The sequence below is a fragment of the Trichoderma evansii genome (assembly GCF_050947405.1).
Source record: "Trichoderma evansii strain SZMC 28006 chromosome Unknown GGI43scaffold_27, whole genome shotgun sequence".
Lineage (NCBI taxonomy): Eukaryota > Fungi > Ascomycota > Sordariomycetes > Hypocreales > Hypocreaceae > Trichoderma > Trichoderma evansii.
Genome location: NW_028145179.1, coordinates 135,343 through 160,069, shown reverse-complemented (window position 1 = coordinate 160,069; position 24,727 = coordinate 135,343). Strand labels below are relative to the sequence as shown.

General features: G+C 43.1%; 9 protein-coding genes across 9 annotated transcripts; 4 read left to right on the top strand and 5 right to left on the bottom strand.

The window, feature by feature from the left end:
• Nucleotides 1–752: 752 nt before the first annotated feature.
• On the top strand, nucleotides 753–2,654 carry GGI43DRAFT_430705 (putative isoamyl alcohol oxidase; the record flags this gene model as incomplete). The annotated part of the gene is made up of 2 exons (XM_083209300.1): nucleotides 753–1,219; nucleotides 1,276–2,654. 2 exons carry the CDS (start codon nucleotides 753–755, stop codon nucleotides 2,585–2,587), a joined length of 1,779 nt encoding a protein of 592 aa, XP_083056336.1. The 3' UTR covers nucleotides 2,588–2,654.
• A 1,730-nt stretch (nucleotides 2,655–4,384) lies between these two features.
• Nucleotides 4,385–5,506, top strand: GGI43DRAFT_430704 (alpha/beta fold hydrolase; the record flags this gene model as incomplete). Its single annotated transcript, XM_083209299.1, has 1 exon — nucleotides 4,385–5,506. One exon carries the CDS (start codon nucleotides 4,385–4,387, stop codon nucleotides 5,504–5,506), a length of 1,122 nt encoding a protein of 373 aa, XP_083056335.1.
• A 524-nt stretch (nucleotides 5,507–6,030) lies between these two features.
• Nucleotides 6,031–8,253, bottom strand: GGI43DRAFT_416166 (Zn(II)2Cys6 transcription factor). The gene is made up of 6 exons (XM_083207243.1): nucleotides 8,008–8,253; nucleotides 7,871–7,942; nucleotides 7,353–7,817; nucleotides 7,076–7,297; nucleotides 6,731–7,014; nucleotides 6,031–6,673 (listed from the first exon to the last, which is right to left on the bottom strand). Exons 1-6 carry the CDS (start codon nucleotides 8,157–8,159, stop codon nucleotides 6,051–6,053), a joined length of 1,818 nt encoding a protein of 605 aa, XP_083056334.1. The 5' UTR covers nucleotides 8,160–8,253; the 3' UTR covers nucleotides 6,031–6,050.
• A 398-nt stretch (nucleotides 8,254–8,651) lies between these two features.
• GGI43DRAFT_430701 (uncharacterized protein) lies at nucleotides 8,652–9,714 on the bottom strand (the record flags this gene model as incomplete). The annotated part of the gene is made up of 2 exons (XM_083209298.1): nucleotides 8,652–9,572; nucleotides 9,637–9,714. The coding sequence occupies 2 exons, from the start codon at nucleotides 9,712–9,714 to the stop codon at nucleotides 8,652–8,654; spliced, it is 999 nt and encodes a 332-aa protein (XP_083056333.1).
• Nucleotides 9,715–10,527: 813 nt separating this feature from the next.
• GGI43DRAFT_430699 (uncharacterized protein) lies at nucleotides 10,528–12,354 on the bottom strand (the record flags this gene model as incomplete). Its single annotated transcript, XM_083209297.1, has 5 exons — nucleotides 10,528–10,870; nucleotides 10,932–11,431; nucleotides 11,517–11,607; nucleotides 11,678–11,748; nucleotides 11,841–12,354. 5 exons carry the CDS (start codon nucleotides 12,352–12,354, stop codon nucleotides 10,559–10,561), a joined length of 1,488 nt encoding a protein of 495 aa, XP_083056332.1. The 3' UTR covers nucleotides 10,528–10,558.
• A 739-nt stretch (nucleotides 12,355–13,093) lies between these two features.
• GGI43DRAFT_387766 (uncharacterized protein) lies at nucleotides 13,094–14,080 on the bottom strand (the record flags this gene model as incomplete). The annotated part of the gene is made up of 4 exons (XM_083203983.1): nucleotides 13,094–13,367; nucleotides 13,441–13,833; nucleotides 13,896–13,926; nucleotides 13,990–14,080. The coding sequence occupies 4 exons, from the start codon at nucleotides 14,078–14,080 to the stop codon at nucleotides 13,094–13,096; spliced, it is 789 nt and encodes a 262-aa protein (XP_083056331.1).
• A 1,420-nt stretch (nucleotides 14,081–15,500) lies between these two features.
• Nucleotides 15,501–16,674, bottom strand: GGI43DRAFT_416163 (uncharacterized protein). The gene has a single exon (XM_083207242.1). The coding sequence runs from the start codon at nucleotides 16,547–16,549 to the stop codon at nucleotides 15,635–15,637; it is 915 nt and encodes a 304-aa protein (XP_083056330.1). The 5' UTR covers nucleotides 16,550–16,674; the 3' UTR covers nucleotides 15,501–15,634.
• Nucleotides 16,675–19,646: 2,972 nt separating this feature from the next.
• GGI43DRAFT_430695 (pyridoxal phosphate-dependent decarboxylase family protein) lies at nucleotides 19,647–21,105 on the top strand (the record flags this gene model as incomplete). Its single annotated transcript, XM_083209296.1, has 2 exons — nucleotides 19,647–20,008; nucleotides 20,070–21,105. The coding sequence occupies 2 exons, from the start codon at nucleotides 19,647–19,649 to the stop codon at nucleotides 21,103–21,105; spliced, it is 1,398 nt and encodes a 465-aa protein (XP_083056329.1).
• A 1,622-nt stretch (nucleotides 21,106–22,727) lies between these two features.
• Nucleotides 22,728–24,615, top strand: GGI43DRAFT_425656 (Carboxylesterase family domain-containing protein; the record flags this gene model as incomplete). Its single annotated transcript, XM_083208535.1, has 5 exons — nucleotides 22,728–23,172; nucleotides 23,228–23,557; nucleotides 23,631–23,930; nucleotides 23,984–24,216; nucleotides 24,550–24,615. 5 exons carry the CDS (start codon nucleotides 22,728–22,730, stop codon nucleotides 24,613–24,615), a joined length of 1,374 nt encoding a protein of 457 aa, XP_083056328.1.
• Nucleotides 24,616–24,727: the final 112 nt, after the last annotated feature.

Sequence of the window (24,727 nt, the reverse complement as noted above, 5' to 3'; positions counted from 1 at the left end):
GGGATATGGCACCTGGTTGGTACATACGACTAGCTGGGATTCAAAGACCAAATCTTGATCGAATCAGCTCCAAGTCAAGATATTTGGAAAAAGGCTGACGTATGTCTGGTATGGGCAATGCAAGGGATCGGTATTTCAACCCAACACTCCTTTCTCGCTTTCATTTTGGGCATGGTAGCTATCGAGTGAGCCACTTTCAGGAGTCGCGTAACGTATTAACCTCGGAGCTACAGGAGATCATTTTGGTGATCTAAGCCACGAAACGACGAAGACGCTTTGATGGTGGCCCTTTCGTATTGCGCTTCACTTGCTTGTCCTGTGATGTTCATCTCAGTTTCCTTTTCCTTTGTTTTAGATTCGAAATCGCGTTGATCCGAGGGTAATAGGGTATACAGCCGGCACTACCCTAGAATATTTTTGGTGGATATTGGTAGAGATTAAGTTCCCAAAGAAGAGCCAGGCAAGTCTATACCCATGTCCTATGCCAATATGAGGCGTTTCTTCTTGTAGCTAAATGACTCTATTTACATCAAACTCCTTACCATGGGCGTGGTTTTTGTGGATCGGACGCAAAATGCGGTGTGAAATTGATTGTGCTTAAAGATGTCGTGGAAAGAAAGTTGAGAGCAGCCAGATCCCTTATATAAATAGTAAGGCAAGCCCAAGTTACTAAGATGCATATCCAGCATCAATCTCCAGCCTATAATACAACTTAGGAGACGACATCATAAGACTTCAAAGTGTCTTTGAACATGATTCGCCTAGCAGTGCTTCTCATCTTTTTTATAGCTGCCCTTGCGCAGAGACAATGTAAGACTACCCCTCTCGACGCCAACTGGCCCTCTACAAGCGACTGGGTGGCTTTAAACTCCTCTATCAACGGAGCTCTCCTCAAGGTACAGCCTGTCGCATCTTCTTGTTATCCTGAGAACCCATTCAACTCCTCAGACTCGTGCGACGAAGTTGAGGCAAACTGGAATTATTCTTCTTTCCACGCCTCGTTACCGGAATCCATTGATTCTCCCATCTACGCCAACAATTCCTGTCTACCACCAAATGCCACTGGCTACACAACTACAAAAGGATGCAGCATCAGCAGCCTGCCACAGTACATCGTCAATGCCACGACGGAGCAGCAGATTGCCACAGCGATGCGATGGGCTTCGGAGCGCAGTATCCGTATCGTTGTCAAGGGAACTGGCCATGACTTGAATGGAAGGTAAGCAACCTATTCTCGGTCTCCTGTGTCTTGATACATGCTGATGAAAGAGACAGGTCGAGCGGTGCGTACTCTATGTCTATATGGACGCGCAATTTCAACAGCATCACTCTCAATTCCACATGGTCAGTTCCTGGCTCAAATACGACAGAGAGTGTCCTCATAGCTGGTAGCGGTAATAACTACGGTTTCGTAGTCCGCGCTGCGCTTGGTGTTGGCAGAGTTGTCATCAGCGGCAATGACCAAACTGTTGGTCTCGGCGGACACATCCAAGGTGGTGGCCATGGACCACTCTCGAGTACATACGGTCTTGCCGCGGATCAGATCCTCCAAGTACGGGTTGTTACGACGCAGGGCGATATCCTCGTTGCCGATGCCACCAGGAATCAGGACCTTCTCTGGGCGATTCGTGGCGGCGGCGCAGGGCAGTACGGCGTTGTGACCGAGTATACCCTCAAAACGCACCCAGCACCAACTAATGTTGTGACGGCCAACATCATCATGTCACGGGTTGGAAATGATTCTGCAAGCATAAACGCAACGTGGAATGCCTTGGCAGTATTAGCTAGTGCTATTCCGGACTTGATGGATGCCGGGTTGGCTGGATCAGCGAATGTTTTGGCTGGCCCGAGCACGGGAGTGTCTATATCGCTGGGATTCTTTGCATACAATTCCACGGCCGACGCATTGAAGTCGCTTACAGCAACGGTTTTGGCTAGCATGCAAGCTCAATCCGCTTATAAAGGGTCTATTACAGTGTCCTTAACAGACCCAGTGACTTATCCTAGCTTTCTATCTTTCTTTGACGACCTTAACTCTTCGCCAAGCGGTGCCGGCCAAGCTAGTCTTCTGTCAAGTCGTCTGCTTGGTCGCGCTCAACTATCCGATCTAACCATTCCCAACTTGGTATCCAATTTCCAACGCATCATGTTAGGCGATGATACAGGCAGTGAATCTCTCCTTATCATCGGTCTCCAAGCCGGCCCAGGCCCTCGTTCCGTTGAGCAAAGCATGCGCGGCGCTCTGAACCCAGTCTGGCGGTCCACGTACATACATGTCATTTCTGTTAGGTCAAACCTCAATGCGAGTAATCCTCCCCAGGAAGCGCTGAATGCGGCAGCGATGTGGTGTGATCAAAATCTGGAGTCTGTGTGGCGGGAGTGGGCACCTGACACCGGGGCATATATGAATGAGGCGAACCCTTTCAATTCGCAATTTCAACATGACTTCTACGGGAGCAGCTACGATCAATTGTTGGAAGTTAAGCGGAAGTATGACCCCACTGAGAGCTTGTTCGTACTATCGGGCGTTGGGAGCGATGCATGGGAGTACGATTTGAATAGCGGCAAGCTGTGTCGGAAGAATTAATGGATTAAATTAGATGGAGGGTTCAAAAACATTGCTATACTTCAAGTATTACGTGGGTTTTTAGCTATAAGATATATGGATACCAAAATATGCCACCGCTGTGATAGAGAGAGCTCTTCATTCCAGAATTAGCCAGATTTGACTATCCCGTGGACCTGGTAGCTCTTAGATAATGGTCTTCAGTATTTACTGAAGCTGTAAAGCTAAGAATAATTACCCATTCCATACCGTGTTTTCTCTGGCTTCGCCAGTAACCATTATGCTCTTTTCTTCACATTGCAGCGTACTGTTTTAAATTCACCAACAACCCTAATTATCCTTGACTGATTGTAACTTATCTCTTCACTAATTAACTACTTGATCTTACCGAATTATATTCACTAAGTTTCATTGTTCTAATCATAAATATACTGCAAAGTTTTATTGAAACCGTCATCCAAAAAGCTATGTTCTGACCCAGCAAGTGAAGTAGCCAGTTCAAGCTCCGTTAAGTCAGGTACGACGGCAAACTATAGAATAAGATCTCGTATCTAATAAGGAAAGAGGGTGAAACTAGCACTATTAGCCAGTGAGTAGTACCCAAAGTGGGCTAGTTATTCATAGGTAGGTATATTATACTACGTGCAAAGTTCTAAACAGCTCAGGTCAAAAGTGCTGACCGCTTGCCAGGCTCTCTAGCACGCGTTTTTCTTACACGCAATATACATACTCGTCCTGGCTCGGCTTGCACAGGGACCAGGAACCCGGACGGTGCAATCTACATATTGGCCAGTAAGCAAAAGTGGGCTATACTGGCCGTAGTCAGGCTTGACGGTGATAAGAAATATGAAGTGCATTGCTGAAATATTCTATGAAGAGTTAAGACCGCAAACGCGTGTTGTCTTATATGATGATGTATAAGTTATATAACTCCCAATAGTGTAGTCGCCACTAGATATACTAGTAGGTATATTGTATTCATATGCATTCCTCCTTTCATATAGCGTACGATAACTGTCTATTTGATGTACAGTGCTGCGTGAAGGACAAACTGAGCCTCCCATTCACCATGTAACATGTCCCCTTCTACAGCACAGATCAACTCAGCGCACTAAGAAGATAACTTGTGCATGAACGTGTTACATGGGTAAATAATAATTTCTATTTCACCCCCAATGATTACATTATTATTTTCTGAATACAGCTCGCTCCACTATAATAGTCTTGCCTGTATCCCTTGTCAGGAGTGCATAACTAACTCACTTGTTTTTCCGTGGGTAGACATCTCGTACTATCTACTACAAATGTCAGCCCTAGCTGCGAAGCTGCAGGGGGCGTAATAGCCCTGGTCTTGCTGATGCAGTTGAATAACTGCAGCTGCACGTGCTCTGTGCTTCTAAGTTACAGTCAAAATCTGGAATAATTGGTAACCTGGAGGGCTACTTCATGATCCCTGCCTTTTTAAATACTATACCGGGATAGGAGAGAATTCTTGCGCTTAGTAGTGCGGATATACGACCCAGGATAAGATGGTAAGACTAGTTGCTAATCATTGACAGTTTCCGGCAGTTTTCCGAAGATGTTACTCCATATACTAAATATGCATATATAATTCGGTCTCATTATCGGCCAATAGTACGTAGTATACTAATAATAGGGTTTAAATTGCACATTATAAAATGAGACTTCTCCCGCTTGACTGGTTCACTGGATACCGAACCTCGCCACAAGCTACAAAGTATTGGGCAATAGGCATTCACTTATAGAGACAAAATCTTCTCAATTCTCATATCATGTCGACTTAGTAACCAGAAACAAATGCGACGTTTCTTGGCGATAGCCGCTTTTCTTGTTTCTGCTTCTGCAGCCCAAGATGAAGCTGAGTGCAAAATTGTCGAATTTTTAGTCTCTGCCAACGCTTCCAACTTGGACTTTGGCAATAGTTTCGACCCTGACAATGCTACCTCAATCGATCAGTTTGTCACCCAAGCTATGAATACTGGTGCTGTTGGTGCTGTTGGCCAAGTTTCAACGTCTGCTATATTCTCCATCAGCGCTCAATACTGTGCTCCTAGTAACGCTACTCATCCCGAAACTCTCCCTATCCAAATACTCATCCACGGTAACACGTGCGATCGTACTATATGGGATGCTCTAAGCGAGCCGAATCTTCAAGCTTCTGGCTACTCATATCAGCGATATTTTGCCTCGCAAGGATATGCGACTTTAGCCCTTGACCTTCCTGGACACGGCAAATCTACAATTCCAGACCCCAATACGATCGTCCAGATGCCAATTGAAGCTGCAGTTATCGAAAGCATCGCGGTGTCTCTCCGCTCGACAAACAATCCTCTTGGGATTGCTTTCCCCAAAGTTGTCTTTACAGGCCATTCTTATGGTTCAATCACTGGTGTCGCCGCAGCAAGATTCTCACCAAATTTTGCTGATGCCATGATTCTAACAGGCTGGTCGGCGTTCGTTCCCCTCCCGAGTCCCCTGCTTCTCCTCCAGATGCAGCCAGCCGCTTTATTATTTGATCGCTTCAAGGGATATCCATTGGGATATATCACCGCTAGCAATGAAACTGGACATGGTGATATTTTCTATGGTGGCGATTACGATGCTACGATCCCGAAGATGAGCTTCGATGCGCAGGATGTCATGACATGTGGAGAGGGCGGCACTCTTGCGGAGGGTCTGCAGCCGGCAACTGGATTCGCTGGCAAAGTTTTTGCTATTACCGGTAGCGAAGATGTTTTGTTTTGTAACCCCAATAATGGCGCTTGCCTTGATCAGTTGGCTAATTCGAACTCGCTTTTTCCTGATGCTGCCTCGTTCCAGTCTCAAGTTATTAATAACACTGGCCACGATTTTATGTTACACAACTCCAAAGTCGAAAGTTTTGAAAGAATTCAACAATTCCTCCAGAATAATGTGTAACTACTCAGAATTTGGAAAAAAGTATAATATTATATAAAACCTTATATAACGGAGATAATTCACATCAAATTTAGTTTAGTATATCTCGAATCTCTGGTAAGACAAACCGACTGTTAATATGTTAATTCGAGAATGACTAATTTTGCTATATGATGATACTGATATGAGGCCAAGGTACAGCAAACTACTCCTTACAAATTCGCAACTTTCCGACCTCTAAATTACATGGCATGGATTTAAAATATCCCCTTCACCAATATATAACATAAAGATTAAAGCGATTTTAGTGCCAGTCGTCAGGGATAACTTGCTACTGAGAGACACAGGTGGCGGGAATTGATTTTAAGCATTACATGAAATCTTCTATTTCAACATAGCAGAAGGTTGGTCCAGACGAATACTGCTCTATGGTACACGGAGTAAGATGTTGTTTCTTTCAATTATTACACAACCATTATCCTGTGTATTCATTGACCTACATGTAATAGTAAGCTTTTGAACACAGTTTATTATATAATTATGACTTCATCATATTGGCTGCAATTCAAGTATCTATAATCCAACTCATATCCAACATATTGAATATCTCGTTATCTTGTGTTACTTCTTCATCAGGAATATTCTCCAAGATCCTTGTAAAAGACATGTCATTATCTCTGCTGCACATGCCGTTACCTGTTGGATGATTCTGAGTTCCAGTGTATGTTGAATTCCAGTTCAAACAATGCTTCAAAAATTGCATCATTTTCCAGAAGTAATCGCGTCTGTCTCGCCCATTTTCTGTCACGGATACCATGGTCTTCATTTTGTCCCTAAGAGCAGTAAGATGAAAAGAAATGTCTGCAATTTCGCGCAATTGATCTGGTTCCCCCACAGCAATGCCCCCGAGTGTACCGGCACCCAGTACGAGGATGGTATATAAGAGCTCTGATTCTTGGAAGAGAATAGTGTTTTGAAGAGTTTCCTGAGGTAAAAGCACATATTGTTTAATATAGTTCTGTGCTGCTTGCACGCACGAGCTTACTATACTAAACCGTTGCAGCGATGAGCACCAATTGCAGCATGCGAAATTCCCCAAGTTGTGGAGATTTCGATGCTTCAAAGGATAATGAAGGCCAATTTCTTGTATATATACCTGTAGATAGAGGCATTTCCTTTGAATCAAACCTGTCATAGTAAGTTCCATAATAGGTACTAGTGATAAATAGGTTGGAGGATACGCACTGTTTGCCTTTGCTTCCGGCGAAAAATGTTGTACTATATGGTCAATCTTCCCCCCGAAATTCTTTATCGTAGCGTTTATTTGGATATAATCCATATTCTGCAAAGTCTCTTCATGGCTGTATTGATAAAATTGATCAATTTCTTCCGCCAGCTTTTGTAATTGGACAAAGCATGGCAGCATTTCATCTGATACGGCTTGTGAAACGTGCGTTAACAGCGTACAGCATTCAGCAATGTCGCTACTGTATTTGGAATGCGTTGGTTTTCTCATTGCTAGGGCGATGCTGTTGAACAAGAATTGTGAATGAGTGTACCAGCTATATGAAAAGTACTCGGAGAGCCTACCAAGAAGAAATGTAGTAACAAGCCACAAATGTTCGCATATTTTCGACGACGGGAAAAGAATTTTCGTTACAAGTCGACCACTCGAATATTTCTTGTTGCTGAATCAGAATATTCTTGAATGACTCGTCCGGAGGGCCCAGCCTAAGCTCTACTGCCATTGTGGTCGCCATTTGAGATAGCTGGTAAATTTGGTCTCTAGTAGAGTGGAAATAATGGTGGTTCCTAATAGGCAACTATCAGCATACGGGTGTACAATGCAGTGCTTCATTAATTTTACCAAGTGAGAAACACTAGTAACCCTTGCAATATATCGATATTCTTCTCGGCATTAAAAATCGCTCTGTCAGCCAGCATCTTTCTGAACTCTCTTTCCAGCTGTATTTGTAAATGGTCTCGAGCACAGGCAGTGAAGATTGCAAGGAGGAGACAGGGTCGCTGCCATCGTAGATACTCTAGGTCAGCCTGAAAAGGAAGCACTATAATTGGAAATTCCGCCGAGGCGGCGATGAAATCTGCTAGCAGTTGACTTGCTTCATTAGTAGCGAGGAAACCCTTGGAAATCACGTCTTGATAAATGTCAGGCAAGGATGCTGTTAAATCTAGCTCCGTATCAACAGTGGTAGCTGAATCTATGTTGGTTGAGCTTCCGAGTCCTTTACTCGATTCCGTCTTTTCAGTCATTGATGATATGAGGGTAACTAGTCCCTCAATCTTCTCTTCAACTGTTTTTGACCTTGATTTCCTGAGATTAATCAGTTAGTTTATACTCAAGGGAGATGAATGAAGAACACTTACGGTATTGGCTTAGCCCGTCGAGGCCGAGCAATGGCTTGCTCGAAGATGCATGCCGTCCCATTGCTGCTACATCTGTATTGGTTGTTACTGATTGGCTCTCGGCTATGCTGACTGAAGACAATAGATATCAAAACCACCTTCTGCACAATTGGGGCAGGTTGGCGCCGTCTGTATTAAGGACACAGCGGACCTTTAAACTCCTACAGGCCTCACAGGATCGGCGAAGGTTACCTGTTCTCCCGGCCACGGTTCCGAAGCGCGTAGCTCGAGAAGCTGCAGTCCTCTCCATTACCACGTGTCGGCAACCCCAAAGCCAGAAGCAAGATCAATTTGCTGCCAAAAGTAGCTTGTGCAACATTATCAGCGTGTTGCATGGGCTTGCTATGAGGATTCATTCAAAGGAGCATCACGGAAGCCTCTAAAAACGCGCTATCGGAATCTCGGTGCACTGAGCATGCGCCGAGATTCCGGGAGAATGCGCCAAGTGGTCCCCCATGTCACTGGATTTTAACAGCATAATGTCAATAGCTGAGTGTGTACGTTGTGTACCCACTGTGCCAACTCACAAGCAAGCCGTGGGAGAATGAGAAACTCCTCTTTCTGCTCGTTTGTAATCGCATATACAAGCACTTGGACTCTGCTTGGGGTTATTTCACTGCACAATTCATTCATCTTTTTTATAGTTTTTTTTTATTGTTTTAAACTGGCTCCTAGCTGGCTCCTGGCGGACTTAAGCGTTCGCCGTGTACCAAGCTCGCTCTACGTACCCTACGATACAAATCTAATAAAAGTCTCTGACTTTCTCATTGCATAGATCCCACAGCTTCGTACCGGAATTTCTTTGCAGGATTCCTTCTTCAACCTTTGGGGTAGTTTGGCCAATCTGACCAAAAGGAACTACAAAGCACCCATTTCTTTCGGCAACCTTGTCTGACAACCCGGCATAAAGCTCTGTCAATGCGCCAAATCGCACTGGGTGAGACATAAGATTATGGAAAGCCTGAAGGTACCACGGCGCATGGCGGGCAATATCTGTCTTGATAGCACCCGGATTAAATGCGCAGCTGATGATATCAGGGTGGCGCTTGGCCATTTCAGCCGCGAGAACTGCGTTTGCAGCCTTGCTTTGAATGTATCTAAGAGTGCGACCTGTGAAGCCCTGGAATGCCGGAGGGCTCAGTTTCCAGTCCTCCCACACGATGCCGTCCTGTCCTGGAGGCGTTACACTGCCGCCAGACCCTGCCCAGCATACCCGAACAGAACCCTTTGGTGTGTCAGGATTCTGGGCTGTCTGAAGCATAGTTGGTGTAAGGTAGTGTTGCAATAAGTAGGGGCCGAAAACGTTGGTTGCAAAGGTGAGTTCGTAACCTTGCTTGCTAACGCTGCCTTCTGGCGCCAGCATAACTGCTGCATTATGCCAGATGATATCAAGACGTGTTTCGAGCTTCAGAAATGACTCTGCGACCTCCTTGACGCTAGATAAATCTGCTAAATCAAGCCTCAGGAAGCGAAGAGTTTCCGCTTGCTCAGAAGAACGTGGTTCCATTCCTAGAGGAGGCTCAGATTTCATAATGTGTTCGATGGCGTTGTCTCCTGACTCTGAGGATCGCGAGAGAAGATAAATTCTAGTGGCGTTGGCGTGATACAAAATCGTGGCTAACTCGAGACCTACACCACCAGTACCTCCAGTAATAGCAAAGACCTGTAAAGAAAGATGTCAGTAATAATAATATAGGAGGAAGTATATTTTGCGCTATGAGCCCTACTTTTCCTTTAAGACTAAACACATCCTTCTCTAAAAGAGTTGGCTTAGTAGGGAAGTATGCTCGTAGAAAATTCGCCATGGTTACATGCAGTAGTACTTAAAATGTATAAAAGTCTAGAGTATTTGTATCATAGTAACTCGGGGTATACAACAGCTTTATAACAGACTGTTGAATGGCCATGCCGGAATTTCGGACGAAAGTTTTCACTGAAAACCGAAATTTCAAGTCTCGAAACATCTGGAGGCATCGGAAATTCCGAGCGAAACATCTGTGCGGTGTGAAATGGTCCGAAATTATCTCTAATCTTCCCTTTCCTAATTAAATTGCTTCTTTGTTGCTTTTATCATCTTATCATTACCTCTTGTATATCACCGTAAGGACATAGTGCTGACAATTTCTTAATGAAGTCGTAGTATAGCTTCGTAGAGAATGGGCTATAGAGCAATGGTAAATAATACGTACTTACGCGGGGGACGTTAGTCATTGTGGATTGGATCGAAATGTCTGCGACAGGGTCATCTCCTTTCATTATCTAAGATCCGCGGTAGTGAGTGATATATCAAGATACTAAGCTTGCCTTTTACAACAATTCATCTAGTAACAGAGGAGGTGGAGAAGAGGACTGACACCCTCTTTCAGGTTATTAAGCCTGGCTTGCAGGAGCATGAAGTTGTCGGTACAGGTTTTGCTTCAAGTATATGCATCAGGCGCACCACTGGCTGAATCACGCTTTGCGCGCCGGGGACAGTGGGCACATTTGCGAGAGCAGGAAGATTCGTGTTCATGAAATAGTAAAGAAGGTAGGAGGTATAGCAAGGCCTTGTGTGAAACTAGCTCCGGACGGAAGTGTCCCAGTAATACAATCGGCAGTAAACTTTGCAAACAAGTTCTTTTCAATATAATGCTCAGCTAGGACATCATATTAACCTTGAGCCTTTCTATTCTCATAAGCTGTCCCGTACTTGAAATAGTCTCGGGTATCTCGTCTCAAAGAAAGGAAAATGCGGTACGTAGAGGGGCCATGGGGCAAAGAGGAGGGGGCAGGCACGGCTGAGAACGCACTTTGAGCAAAGTCAAACTCATCAACACCATAGTTGCCATTGTTTGACAGTGTACTCAATTGTGATTGTGTGTACTCCAGCGGGCTCAAACTTGTATAGTCGTCGTTGAAGTCCATCGCAAAGACATGCTGCCATATCCAGTCAGCGGCATCGAATTCAGACGGCAGCGGCCACTAGGCGTCTAATTAGCTAACATTGGAGACAGTATGATGATCTCTTGTATTGTTCACGTACTGATATGGCAGTGTAGCTGCCAGAATATGACTGCCCACTTGGATCCGTCGCTGACCACGGGTAGTTGTTGGATGCCCGCTCAACTAAATCTGATTTATCATTGGGTATGACACGACCAAGGCTTGTCTCGCGTACTAGTTGCCGCTTTGACGCTGGATTCGGGCAATCATCAGCCGGCTCGCAACAGGTAGTTTCATCGAAGCATATACATAAGAGACTCTGGGGAGGACCCGCCCACTTAGCCACCGCATCGTTCAGAACGGCAAGGTTGCAAGCTATATAATCAGCCGGCCCTGGATCCTGCAGGATACTCTGCCCGTCCGGAGAGCGGAGGAGATAATCACTCAAGTCGGCATAAGAGAGGTTATTAAACACGGGCCTTGTTTTAGCGTTCCAGAGCATTTGGAGCAAAATATCTGCAGTCTTTTTGATGAACAAGATTGTGATCAAAGTGCTCACCTGATCTGGCGCCGATCCTGAAACTTGCCTCCCGGCGAGCTCTTTGGCCATATATCAGCGACGACCTCAGACGTTGCGGTCATTTACGTATTCTTTTTAGAATCTGCCATTTTTGAGGGTACTCACCATGTCTGGCGGTCGAGTAACTCTCTTCATTTTTTCCTTTGCAGTAGGACAGGCCTGCAACGGCCCTGCAACGAAGTTGCAGGGCGTGATTCTGGACACGTTCATTAGTATGTTGTTCGTACTAGAGACACCAGCCCAAATTGCGGGCATAGACGACGCACATAGCTGAGAAGCTGGGCCAATGGGACATGGGTTTTCTCGGCAAGCAGCTCGCAATCGTCGGACGGCTGCGCTACAATCCAAGACACACAATCAGCAATTGTATCGACCGGAGCCGTAGTAGGACGACCAGTGATGCTAAACTGCCCTGGCAAGCCGCAATACATCCTTCGGTTTCGTCGCAGAGCTTGACGCAGTTGGCAAAGTTGAGCGTTGGTATGGACTTGATATCACCATGAGGGCGGTCCATCCCACACTCAACGGTGTACCTTTTCCCATCTGCTTGCACCCGCTGTTCACCGCCGTCGATAGGGCATGCAATAGGAGATGGGACGTATCGTAATCGGACAGCGCCAGTTACCCTGTTGTTGGCGACAGCGACTTCCACCGTAGACTTCAGCCAGCATGACTTGCCCGTGTAAGAAATAGCCCGACACGATGAGTGAGCCGCACAGTAGTTGATACAATCGTGACAATCGTGCAAGTTCGCATTGGTTATCTCTTTGTAGTCGCCTCCATGGTAATCAAAACCATACTCTACGGCAAATGCGTCGCCATTGCGGGCGCGGTATGTCTGATCGCGCTCAGCAAGTTCATTGCCGGCTATCGGGACAATCCGATCGGAAGCCTCCAAGGCCAAGGAGACGACCGCCGAGACGCTAATAAGCCAAGAACGCATGTCGTCGATAGTAGCAGCACGCCGCAAAACCTAGAGTTATCACTCTAAGACGACTGACGAGAAGGTCAGCAACACCTTTGCAGCTGTAGAGCGAGCATCTCGGCAACTCTTGGCGAGGTCCTCGCCGTTCATATAGACCGCTGCACATATTCTTCCAGACTCTGACCTCTGCAGAGGCTCAGATAAGGCGAGAGAGCTTGCGCTCCAAATCGAGGTGGAAATTGCGCGCGCATAAGACCACTGTGCTAGTAGCAATAGATGTAGAAATGGCTTGCGAAACTATACTATTTCACGAACTATTTGTTGTTTTCCCAATGGAACAATATATGAATTTAATCCCAGCAATAAAATTCAGTGCCCGAAGCAGCAACTCCAATCCCCGGCGCTGAGATCCTTACTGGCATCACCGAGGTCTCTCCTGAACATATAGTTGTATATTTAATCCATTCAAAAAGCATGCTTTATTTTAAGTTGAACAAATCATAATACTGAATAAATAAATGGGTTAATAAGCCTTGTAGTTTTACTATTGCACTTATGCAAGTCTGGTCGTTGTACGTAGTCTAGGTGCATGTACTCTATCAATTCAAGGCTGGCTATTTGACTATATAAACAAGTATATTAAAGTAAAATCATACAATATCCAGTTGCTCTATTGGCTCACATAGATCCTGATATATACTGGATATGCCTGCAAGAGCGATCCTCCTTTAACTAACTATGGTATGTTCAACGACGCTCAGCTAGGGTACCCGCAGACTGCGTTAGACAAAGCCTGGGGATTAGAGGCGGCTTTGCCCCAAACCCATTCCGCGGGGATGTTCGTGCCTGGCTCAAGGTTATTGGCAGCAGCCCAGTAGAAGTCATTGTTGCGGAACATCTCAGATACGGTGGTGGCGCAATTGTCCTTGCCCAGCCCGGTATACTGGTGAGCAAACATGGTATGATGGAATTTGGCTGAATAGATCATAGCGTGATTACCATTTCTATTACTTCCGTCGGTGAATGATTGCCTGTTTAAAATAATCGGAATCAGCATCAAGTCCATTTTGAGACTCGAGCTACATTATGAGTATAACAACTTACCCGTCATCCCAAGTCTCCAGGTCACCCCAAGAAACGAGGGGCTGGTTGGGGTCCTCCTCCAAGATGATGCCGTTACGGAACCACAGGCCGTTGCTGTCTTTGGACAGGACTACACAGGCGTATTCCCAATCCGACTCGTGTCCCGAATCGTGGCGGAAGTAAATATCATAGCAAACACGTCTTGAGCCGTCTTGACAGTCTGTGATGGTCCAGTACGTCGGGAACGAGGTGCCTTGAGTGCCTGCACCATTCCATTGGCCTGGAGACTGGCAGCCGCTGTCTAGGCCGCTGCCAGCAGGAACACCACAACCGCTGGCACCATTTCCGTTTGTCTGCTGGCCATTAATTTCTGCGGCTTGCGGATAACAAGCGCCGTCTGAAAAGAACCAAATCCTAGGATACAGTTAGCAAACTTATTCGTGGTATTGATAGAGTCCAATATCCCCAAAGCTTACGGAGCAAGGTCTTTAATAACAAAGTCTTGATCTACACGAATTATATTAGCTAGACTTTACTTCCTAGTGGAGTTATCAAGTTCAGTAAACTTACTATTAGCCCAATCATCATCGCTATACTCATTGGCAGCGAAGCCCAATTTTGCAAAGGCCAGAAGAGTTAATGGAAGAAATTTGGCCACCATTTTGCTTGATGGATTTAGTAGAGACTCAGATGCTTTTAAAGACGAGTCAGGTTGGCGTGGTATAATGATGATTTGTAGAGTGATGATCTCTACAGTAGTTTGGGGGCTCCGAAGTGTCTTTATATTCTTCGCAGAGCAGTGGAGTTTCATATAAGACAGCATGGACCAAAAAATTACTACCTTACACTTCTATACTAGTCGAATACGACTTTAATCAATGAATCGCAGATCAAAACGATGGTACCCGGCTTACGCCTATTATTTTTAGACGCTAAATAACATGAAGCTAGCTTGGATATCGGATGACAGTAAGCCGTCCCTTTTTTTGTTTACTATAATACTGCTCCGTATAATTGCTGCTGGAGAATGATGTAAACTAGTTACTTGATTGGGTTAGTGGCACACAGGGCCAAACACACTATAATATAGCACATACAATTTATAACATAGCGCTTATATACTATAATATATATAGCACTGTTTTTATATAACATAGTACTCTTCTAAATGACTTCAGTACTGGTTTCCTATTGAGGGACATGTTAAAGCTAAATCACTTCTATAGCTTGAAACAAGATGTAACTATATATATATATCACTATCAGGTGACACTTGTGACCGCCGGGCCGAGCTTGAGAAGATTCGGCGCGAGAAATGAAATCAATTGGGCGTGGTTTCTAGATCGACGATTACAATGATTTCATCAAGCGACGCCATGGTATCGATTAAAATAGCTTCGCTGCAGTGTATGGCATTGCGCTAATCAGCCGTGATCCCTGTGAGTGCGAGTAAGAAGCAGAACTGTAAGTGTTATTCGCATGGCCTTTGTTCTAGCATGATGGGGGAACACATGCCTTCCTCTTTTTGTGACATCGATGACGGTGTCCGGCAATGAGAGGTACACGTACTGCTCATAGGCGCAAGGGAATTTGGCCAAAATGGCTTTTTGATGTGATACCGTGCCAACTTGTAAATAAGAGATGGGGGTTTGGAAGTGTAACTGGTGCTGGCGCTACGATATCTGGCTGTTAAAGTGGAGATTGTGTCTTCGTCTAAAGAAACCTTTTGTGTACAGCTATAATTATACACTGCTACTTTTTTACCACTTGTAATCCAATTGCAGCTTCACCAGTATAAGTATCGTGACCAGTGTCGAGTGCCGTTGAGCTCTCAGTCAAGCTAGCAAAGCAAGGTCAGGTCGCTCACTTATCCTATGATACATTCTTAGATCCGCCTTTTCTTAATCTTCAAAAAAACGTGTTTTAAACAGGGCCTCTCGAATGAGCATGGCTACCTGTCCGGCATTCATTAAACATTCTCTGCTTGCCCATAGGTAAGGTTGTTATCGGAACGCCCCAGAATTTTGTTTATCTCAGAATAGAAGTTCAATATCACAAGTAAATTATCATTGCTATATTATCACTATCTTTCTTTCATCTTTCTTCTCCATTCCTCTTCGTGATCCCAAGATCAGTTCGTATCACGGAAAAAGACACAAGAATTGACCTATGGGTCATATCCTGGCAAAAGGCTCAGGCCCCTCCACGGATCAGCTTATTGGAGAATCAAGTCACGAAAGTCCTTCCATGGTTCTGTGGATTTCGTGCTTGTTTTACCTGTTTTATCCTTCACATGTTTAATTGTCTTGTGCTTGAGGGCGTCCATGTGGCAATCGAGCAGTGATGTGGTTGTAGTGGCACTCAAAGAACGAAGCGTAAAGTTGTTCTTATCCGCATTCTTTGCTTTCAAGGACTCCGAATCCTTTGCTTTCCAGGTCAAGCTAAAGTCAAAGCGGGCGTAGATACGGTATTTGCCGTCGACCTTCTTCACGAGGTAGTCCGAGAAGTAGGCACGGGAGATCTCCTCGCCAGCACTCAGCGCGTCCTTCATATCCACTGTGTTGTCCGGGGCATCTTCATAAAAGTGCTTGTCTGCATCCTTCAGTTTTTTACCGACCAAGATACCCGGACTGTCCAGAATAGCGGTCAATTTATGGGCATCGGAGATGGCGTACTCAAACCCGTCGCGGAAGAAGGGTTTAGAAATAGTAGAGTCTACTTTCCAGCAGGTATTCCAGTTGGAGGGTTTTGAGCCGGTCGCAAAGGCGTAGTCTGTGATCTCCGCCACTGAGTCTACCAATTGATAAGAGGTTGTGTTTGTCTTGATGACTAGGTTGCCCGTTTTGGAAGCACCTCCAACAATGAGCTGTCGGGTGATGAACTGGAGCCACTCAAAGTCCCTGTGCTCTGTGTCGTGCTTAAGAATCAAGGCGAAGCCGCTATGCAGCTTGGGGTCCTGCGACGACTTGGGGTCCTTCGATGACTTGGGATCTTTCTTCAGCTTGCTCACCAGGGTGGCAATTCCAATGCCGTCGATGCCCGTTAGTCGGGCACAGATTGCATTTTCCGCTGGAAGGGAAGCCAGCTCTGCAAGCTTATTTTCCCATTCTCCGGTGAGGTCAGTAGGCATGGTTGTCTTTGTCTTCTGGTTCGTTCTCGTCGAAATAGCACCGTTTGCAGGCAAGATCTAGTGAAGAAGACCCACAGCCAACCAGGTTGTTGAATAGTGTTGGCCCAGAAACTATTTGTCCTGGCTTTAGGCAGAGGAAAATAATCTCGTAGAGTACAGGAGAATATGACGCTAATTTATAAAATATATAAATGCAAGGTAAACAAGCATGTAGCAATACACGGTCAAAACGCTATACCTATGTCTTATTTCCTGGCCTATTTTAGCCAATTTTAGCCATGGCTTGAATGGGTCAGGCTGATCTATGGCTCCCCAGCTTCTGGCCATGGCTATTTGCGCCGCCACATTGGTCGATAGTTCTCTTGCGAGGAGAGCTAAGACAGATAACCAGGGCACAGATTCAGTACAGGCTAGCCTAGAGCCAAGTTCAGCTAAGTAAAGTTGTCATCAGATCGTTTCAGCTGCTTTCTGGATAAGCTGTGAGCAGAAAAAGTAGTGCCTTGTGGTTGGAATTTATAAAAATATTTAATTTTTTTACCTTAGTTTTATTTACAAATTAATAAAAATTACTTAATCTTTTAGTATTACAAACAGACTATCAGTAATAATAACTAGCGTTGTTAAGGAGTACCAAGAGTGCTGCGACCTAGGCTTGCAGGGGAAACAGAATGGCCGCCTACTAGCCGGGAATAAATTATTAAATTATCAATAATCCAATAATATATACGGAGTAACTAGATCGTTAGACTTAAAAAATAATACATAATAGGATATCAATTATTAAATTTTACAAGAAATATATATCTTTTAGTGTAGAAACTGCGATAAAAAAAAAAAAGGGCCTATTAACTTGGTATCTACATGCACTACGCTTTTCATTATTCATGCTTCCACAAGGACATAAAATGCGATTGAAATCGTTTCATTCACACATCTGAGGTGTGGCCTATGACGCATGTAGTGGATCAAACCCTGGTGATTCGGCAGCATGTTTTCCTCAACAACAAGCGAAATTCCGGCTCCTGAGCTCAGCAGCATTTTCCAAGAGTATCTGCAAATGTGAAAATGTTGGCAGAATCTGAATCGGTGCCCAATATGACAGAGATCCAACTTCGGAGACCTGCAGTATGTGGCGGGGCATCATTTGGGAATGCGGAAAAGTCCCGAGGAAATTTTGTACCTGAATACATCGTATCTAAATACAAATATAAGAATTGCTGTTTCATGCTTGCAGCTTGTTCAGTAATGGATCATTGTTGGCCAGTGCGCCGATAATCACGCCGATAATCACTACAAATAGCAGAATTGATGTTATTTGCCGGCGTCATAAAACTTGTCATGGCTAGATGAGACGTAATTGCAATTAAATCAAGAGGCTATGGTTATCAATAAACCGACGTTACAGGTGTATTAGCTGGGGATAACGGGGCGGCTGAGACATTGCCCGAAATCTCACCGAATTAGTCGGAACTGTGTGGCAGGTAGTCATCGGAGGTATCTACTAAATGATCAATAAATGCTCCGAAAAATGTTTTAAAATTTGAAAGTCACCCGTCCAAGCAAGGTGTGTATGACCCTGTGCCCGGACAGGTCTAGCTTGTCAGGTCTTATTGTGGTCTGGCGATGTCTCGAGATGATATCGGCAGTTGGGGATTAGACAAACAGGATTGATCGACGCTAGTTATCAGCACAGATGGAAAGGCAATCATTCATAAGAGCATCTCAAGAGAAGAAGATAGATTCAACCGGCGAAGTCCAACCAAAGTCAAGTCAGCAGGTGTATTAATGGGCTTACGAGATCATTTAACTATTATTGTACTATAAGCGTAAACAGTTTTTTTATATTATTTAATTGCTATTGTAATATATATTTTGAGAGTAGGTTTATTTTCGCAAATATAAGAGTTAGAGCATAATAATTACTACAAGACAAGAAATGTACATGTCTGATGGGACTGTTGAAAAAGATCGACATGGAATTGCAGGCCCTTTTCTGGAAAATGCGGTTAGATTTTAAGCTAATAGCTTAATTTACCATACCAATTGATCCTAAATGGTCCACAATCTTCTATTCTTGACTATAAAAGTGCCTTTAGAAGAAATCTTTGACATGCCATCGATACTATGCTACTACGCTCCAAGATATATTGACATACAGCTCTAAATAACACCATTATTACTATTTTCATGGGGCTTGGTTTATGCCCTACGATACATGCATTGTCAGAAAGTAAAGACTGTACTACAAATTTACTCTTTTACAATAAAAAAATAATCCTAATAACAAGTCTATTACAAGCTTATCACAAATTATGTTAGGCCTGCCATGCAGAAGTAATAAGCGAAATAAGCGATATCATTGTAGGTATTAATGCGCTATAATTCAGCATTTGCCATTTATAGTATAGTGCTTATGATAGTATAGTGCTTACAGTATATAAGGTCCACGGGTACTATAATATAGTACAGGTGTAGCATAGTATGATACTATTTGAAATGACATGAGAATTAATTTCCTATTAATGTATATGTGAAAAAGAATCAAATTTTATAACTTAAAAAAAATTGTTTGTCTTAACTATAGGTAGTGAAAAATATATGTGTTAGATACTTTCATATTCCATTAGATACATGATTACGTGTCCCTGTTTCAAGTTCTGTATTTTCTAGCGGTACATATGAAGGCTAATGATAAACTATGTTAAATACCTAGGCCTATAACTTAGTTGTAAATACCTTCTCTCCCACTAACTGTGGGCCTGTTTTTTGGAATTATAAATGTATTACGGAGTACAGAGCGGGTTATAATACAAGCGCAACACTATTTTTACAAGCTGCGGCCGTTCAAGAGACTACTAACTCAATCAAGTGATTCCCGTTAAATGACTCTCCAGCAGCTATACTATTGTAGTATAAAAAATTTCCCTCATGAAACCAGCGCTTATTATAGAAGAGGTCCATAATGTACTCTAGAACAGCTGCTGTCGTTCCATATATAGTTGAAGGGTTGGCTGTGCGAAAGCACAACAGGATAAGCATTCGAAACAAGTCTACCAAGTTTATCTAATAACAACTTTCGTCTTATTTCTTAGTGAAGATGGGAGGCGCATTCTCCAACCCACCTCAGTCTCTTGATGAGATTCTGAACGTAACCACGGAGCAAGCATGGGAGGCAATTCGGCAGCTACCCGAGCTTCGACCCTTTGTCTTTAATAACGATGAAGGCACTCGTATAAGCCTTTCTGCAAATAAAGAAGACCTAGCTAGGTTTAAAAAGCACGCAGTAGTTCAATTTCGGCGCCCCATTGAAGAAGTCGTTCAAGAAATGCGAGATATTTTCTCGTTTATTGTACGCCCTAACCATCCCCGGTTCATGTCAGCGATTCCGTCTCCCTCGTCCCCCATCTCCTGGCTTGGTGAAGTTTTGACTTCTGCATTCAATTCCTGGCCTGCAGCATGGTTTTCTAGCTCTGGAGTTTCGACAATTGAGACGAAGCTTATTTCCTGGCTGGCTGCTCAGGTCGCGAATGCCCGCTTCAACTGGTGGAACGTTTGTGTCAGGAGGCTCAATGGCCAACCTGTCCGCACTGGCAATTGCAAGAGATCAGAAGCTTGCGGAGAATACGCGATCTCTCGGCGTCGTATATTTTTCTGACCAGACTCATTTCTCTGTACCAAAGGTTTTGCGGCTTCTAGGCTTTAGCAACAATCAAATGAGACAATTACCAGCAGATTCGAATTTCCGCCTGGATATGGTACAACTGGAGAAAACAATTGCTGTAGACAAGTCTAAAGGTTTCATTCCTTTCTTGATTGTGGCCAATGCTGGCTCGACAAACACGGGATCCATCGACCCTCTTAACGAAATTGCGGATTTGGCCAAAAAATATAATATGTGGATGCATGTGGATGGCGCCTATGGCGCATCAGTTGCTCTATCAAAATCACATAAATCGTTACTGGCTGGAATCGAGCGCTGCGATAGTCTTGCATGGGACGCCCATAAGTGGCTTTTTCAAACATTTGGATGTGGCATTGTGCTTGTACATGATAAGAGCTATTTGGCTCAGAGTTTCACATCGACTGGAGACTATTTTCGGGACATACCCAGCGACGATGCAGAACCAAATTTGTTTAATTACGGAATAGAGCTTACCAGGCCGGCTCGCCATATGAAACTTTGGTTTACATTGAGAGTTTTGGGGCTAGAAACCTTGGAATGTATGATTGACCAAGGGCTGGCAGTCGCCAGATTTGCTGAAGCCGAGTTGAGAAAACTTTCAAATTGGGAAATCACGTCGCCCGCGATACTAGGCGTCGTTACTTTTAAGTATTGTCCGGATGGGCTGGAGGAAAAAATGAACGACGCTATAAATGATGCCATTTCCGCGGAGATAATAAAGAGCAATGTTGCTTATATACAGACTACCCGAATTCGCGGTAGAGTTAGTTTGCGCATTTGCGTTATCCACCCTGAGATAACCAACAATGACATGCAAAACATTATTACAACCCTAAACAATCTGGCATTAAATATTGTTGAAAAATACAAGTAAATTAGGTTTAAGTAGCAAAGACAATTATAGAGATATAAAATAGTTACTCTCTTACAATAATATCAACTATTTATATTTTCTTAGGTAGTTAAAGTGTATGCTTAATGATATTGGTTTGTACTTATGAGAGGTAGAGCAAATGGAACTCTAGATCAGGAAGATGAATGTGTCTCAACTATTCTCATCCGAGCATACGCCGCAGAAATATACTTATATCTTGTCAGGCCAAGATGGGGCCCAAAGCATCCTAAAATGTGGCAGAATGTCAAGTTGGTGCTGGACCTGTTGTCAAAGGTGTCGAGCCCAGCGCATATACGCAGCCTTTCTTGGCCAATTTGTATTGCAGGTTGCTTCGCAAGAGCTGATCAAGAGGCCGCAGTTTCTTATAACCTAGGAAAACTTAGACCCTTTCAAATTTTAGGCAATATTAAAGATCTTCATAGTGTTCTAAAGCAACTGTGGAAGGTTAAAGATGGAGTTGATACGAACTCTTGGAGTTTATCTGCATGCTTTAAGACGGTACCCGGGAAACTGCTAATCTAATGTTTTGATGAATCATGAAATTATGTTATGATAAAAAAAATATCTTAATTCATTTTTAATTGGTCAGTAATTAATTCTTAATTTAATTAGGGAAATACAGCTGATTACTTTTGCTGGAATAAATTTGGAATTGAATTGAACTTTTGCCAGAGCTACAGGCTTGCCTCGGTCATATTTTAGCGACTAGTAGCTGCAAACTTACCATTTCTAGAGAAGTAATACTCAGGGTTGTAAATTCGTTACTAATTTCGTTACTAAAAACGAATTTCTTAGTAACGAAACTAATTTCGTTTTCGTTTTTCGTTTTTTATTAGTATTAGTTTTTTATTAGCAGATTAGTTACTAAAAACGAAAAAACGAAAAACGAAACGAATTTCGTTTTTTATTAGCATTAGTTTTTTATTAGCAAATTAGTTACTAAAAAACTAATTTTAATTTTTAATATTATTATAAAAAGCCTTTATTTGATTTATTTTATATTACTATTTTTTATATATTTATTTTCTAGCTTATAAATTATTTTACATATAAAAAACGAATTTAGTAACGAAACGAAATTCGTTTTGTTACTAATTTCTTCACATATTAAAAACGAAATTAGTTTTTCTATATAAAAAACGAATTTCGTTTCGTTACTAATTTCTTCATATATAAAAAACGAAATTAGTTTTTTATATATAAAAAATAAAAAACTAATTTCGTTTTTTAGTAACTAAAAACTACATTAATCTTTAGTAACGAAACTAAAAACGAAAAACGAAAAACTAATTTTACAACCCTGAGTAATACTAGCAGCCGATGGTTAATCTATACCCTAACCAGTAATTTGATACCGGTGTAAGCCGGCAAACGGCTGCCCAAAATGGAAAACATTGCGTCCCCTCTTCCGGCTAGCAAGAAATAGCATATACAATCCATAACCCACTTGCCAGGAAATGGTTTATCTAAGCAACATCAGATTGCTATATAATACACTATAAATTTACAAATAATACCCTACTATGTTTACTCTTCGCTTGCAGTTAATTAGCCTTTGTTTATAAATTTCAGTATTTTGTATGCATTGTATAAACTACGCGATGATTCACTTTTTCATCAAAATCTGTCTTCTAAGCAGCGCTTTTATTTGTACTGCCCTTTCGGATAATACGGGCAACAACCCTGTAGTTAATTTGGGTTATGCAAGATACCGAGGCATTCGCAATACTACCTATGGCTTGGATTATTATTTTGGTATCCGATATGCAGTTTCACCAGAAGGCAACTTACGCTGGCGCGCACCGGAGGACATCGAGTCCCATGGCAATTATTCGAAGTTGACTATTATCGACGCCACTTCTCCAGGACCTCAATGTGTTCAAGGCCCGACGGCTTGGGCAAATGGTACTAAACTAAATGCCTTTGAAGCTTTTGGTGCTATTCCTGAGCTTCCAACATCTGAAGATTGCTTACTTCTTAACGTTCTTACACCAATATCACCAAAATCTAAGTCTCTACCTGTTGTAGTATATATCCATGGAGGAGGCATGTGAGAATACACATATGTAAAAGTGGTTTCACTCTGACAATTTCGCCATAGGCTATATTACTGGCAATTCTGTCTCCTCAGATGGTTCATCATTCACGAAATATGCTCAGGGTAATATTGTATGGGTCTCCATCCAATATCGCCTGGGTGGTTACGGATTTTTGAACCCGAATGAATTTGATGGACTAGATGCGGTTAAAAATACTGGCTTACTAGATCAGCGTCTTGCTCTAGAGTGGGTCCAACGCCATATTGCTTCATTTGGCGGTGACCCTTCCAAGGTAACTATCTGGGGAGGAAGCGCAGGTGGCGGCTCAGTTGCCAACCAGTTGATCCACCAGGGAGGTGAAAAAAACCCACCATATAGGGCTGCAATTGCAGGTATGCTTTTCATTCGCTGCCCTGTTCTTGGCATTTAAAAGTTTATTGAAGAATTGACTGATGTATAATATAGAATTTCCATGGATGCAGCCTTATCATGACAGCAACTTCTTACAAGAACAGTATAAGTTCGTGCTAAATGCAAGCAACTGTGGCGACGTCGCTTGCCTTCGGGGATTATCTGCATCTGAACTAGAAAAGTCGATAACGGCCAGCTATTACACAGCATATGATGCCGGTTTGTATGCTTACGGAGATATGTTCTTTGGACCGTCAGTCGACAATAAGATCATCCAAAACTTGCCATCTATAGAATTCGCTCAAGGTCACTTTTCCAAGGTACCACTCTTGACTAATCACGCCTCGTTTGAAGGTAAATCTGCTATTCAGCGTTCTATACATGTTTTCATTCTAATAATCCTATAGGTATCTTATTCACCAATTTTTCAACAACCTCGTTTGACGAAAACAAGCTCCAATGGCAAAAATCATGGGATTCTCCCACTCCACAATTTTGGGATACATTAAAGAAGCTGTATCCGCTATCTGATTTTGAAGGCACTTATTACAACCACCCTTTTTTTCATAGCACAACTTTCCCGCTCTTTGCTGTTCTGGATCCCCTCGCTCTTCCTGGTGCTGATCCTTCTTTGTGGCAAGTGCAACAGCTGAATGGCGATGCCAACATAAACTGTCCTAGCTATTACTTTGCAGCTGCTCCGGGAAAATATGGTGTCCCAGCATACAAATCCATTTTTGATGCAGGAGTTTACGTTCATTCAGCAGCAGATTTCCCCATTTTTAATGAGGAAATATTTACAATCGACACATCAGTGGCAACAGCAGTGAAAGACTATCTCGTCTCGTTCATAGTGAGCCTTGATCCAAACGCTTTTCCATCTGTTTCAAAGCAAACACGCGTCAATTGGCCGCGCTATGGAGAAGGGGATTATAATATCCTCAGAGTTCAAGATTCTGCTATAATTCATCAGAGAGACCCTGATGCTTCTGATCGCTGCGATTTTCTTCGTTCTCAGAGTGCTATCGTGAGAAACTGAATATGAGTCTTTTCTAACTTTCAACATCTATTGGTTCAAGGTGTGTAAACATCATAATAAAACTAATCGAATACATTCGTTTTAATAAAGAAAAGAATATTATATTGGGTTT

Excerpts from the sequence above, each read along its gene's own strand:
- GGI43DRAFT_416166 (XM_083207243.1), bottom strand. The coding sequence starts at position 8,159 with ATGGAGAGGACTGCAGCTTCTCGAGCTACGCGCTTCGGAACCGTGGCC. Across the intron at positions 7,015-7,075 it reads TGTTACTACATTTCTTCTTG|CATCGCCCTAGCAATGAGAA; the intron begins GTAGGCTCTCCG and ends CTTGTTCAACAG. Across the intron at positions 6,674-6,730 it reads GCCGGAAGCAAAGGCAAACA|GTTTGATTCAAAGGAAATGC; the intron begins GTGCGTATCCTC and ends TTACTATGACAG.
- GGI43DRAFT_416163 (XM_083207242.1), bottom strand. The coding sequence starts at position 16,549 with ATGCCTACTGACCTCACCGGAGAATGGGAAAATAAGCTTGCAGAGCTG.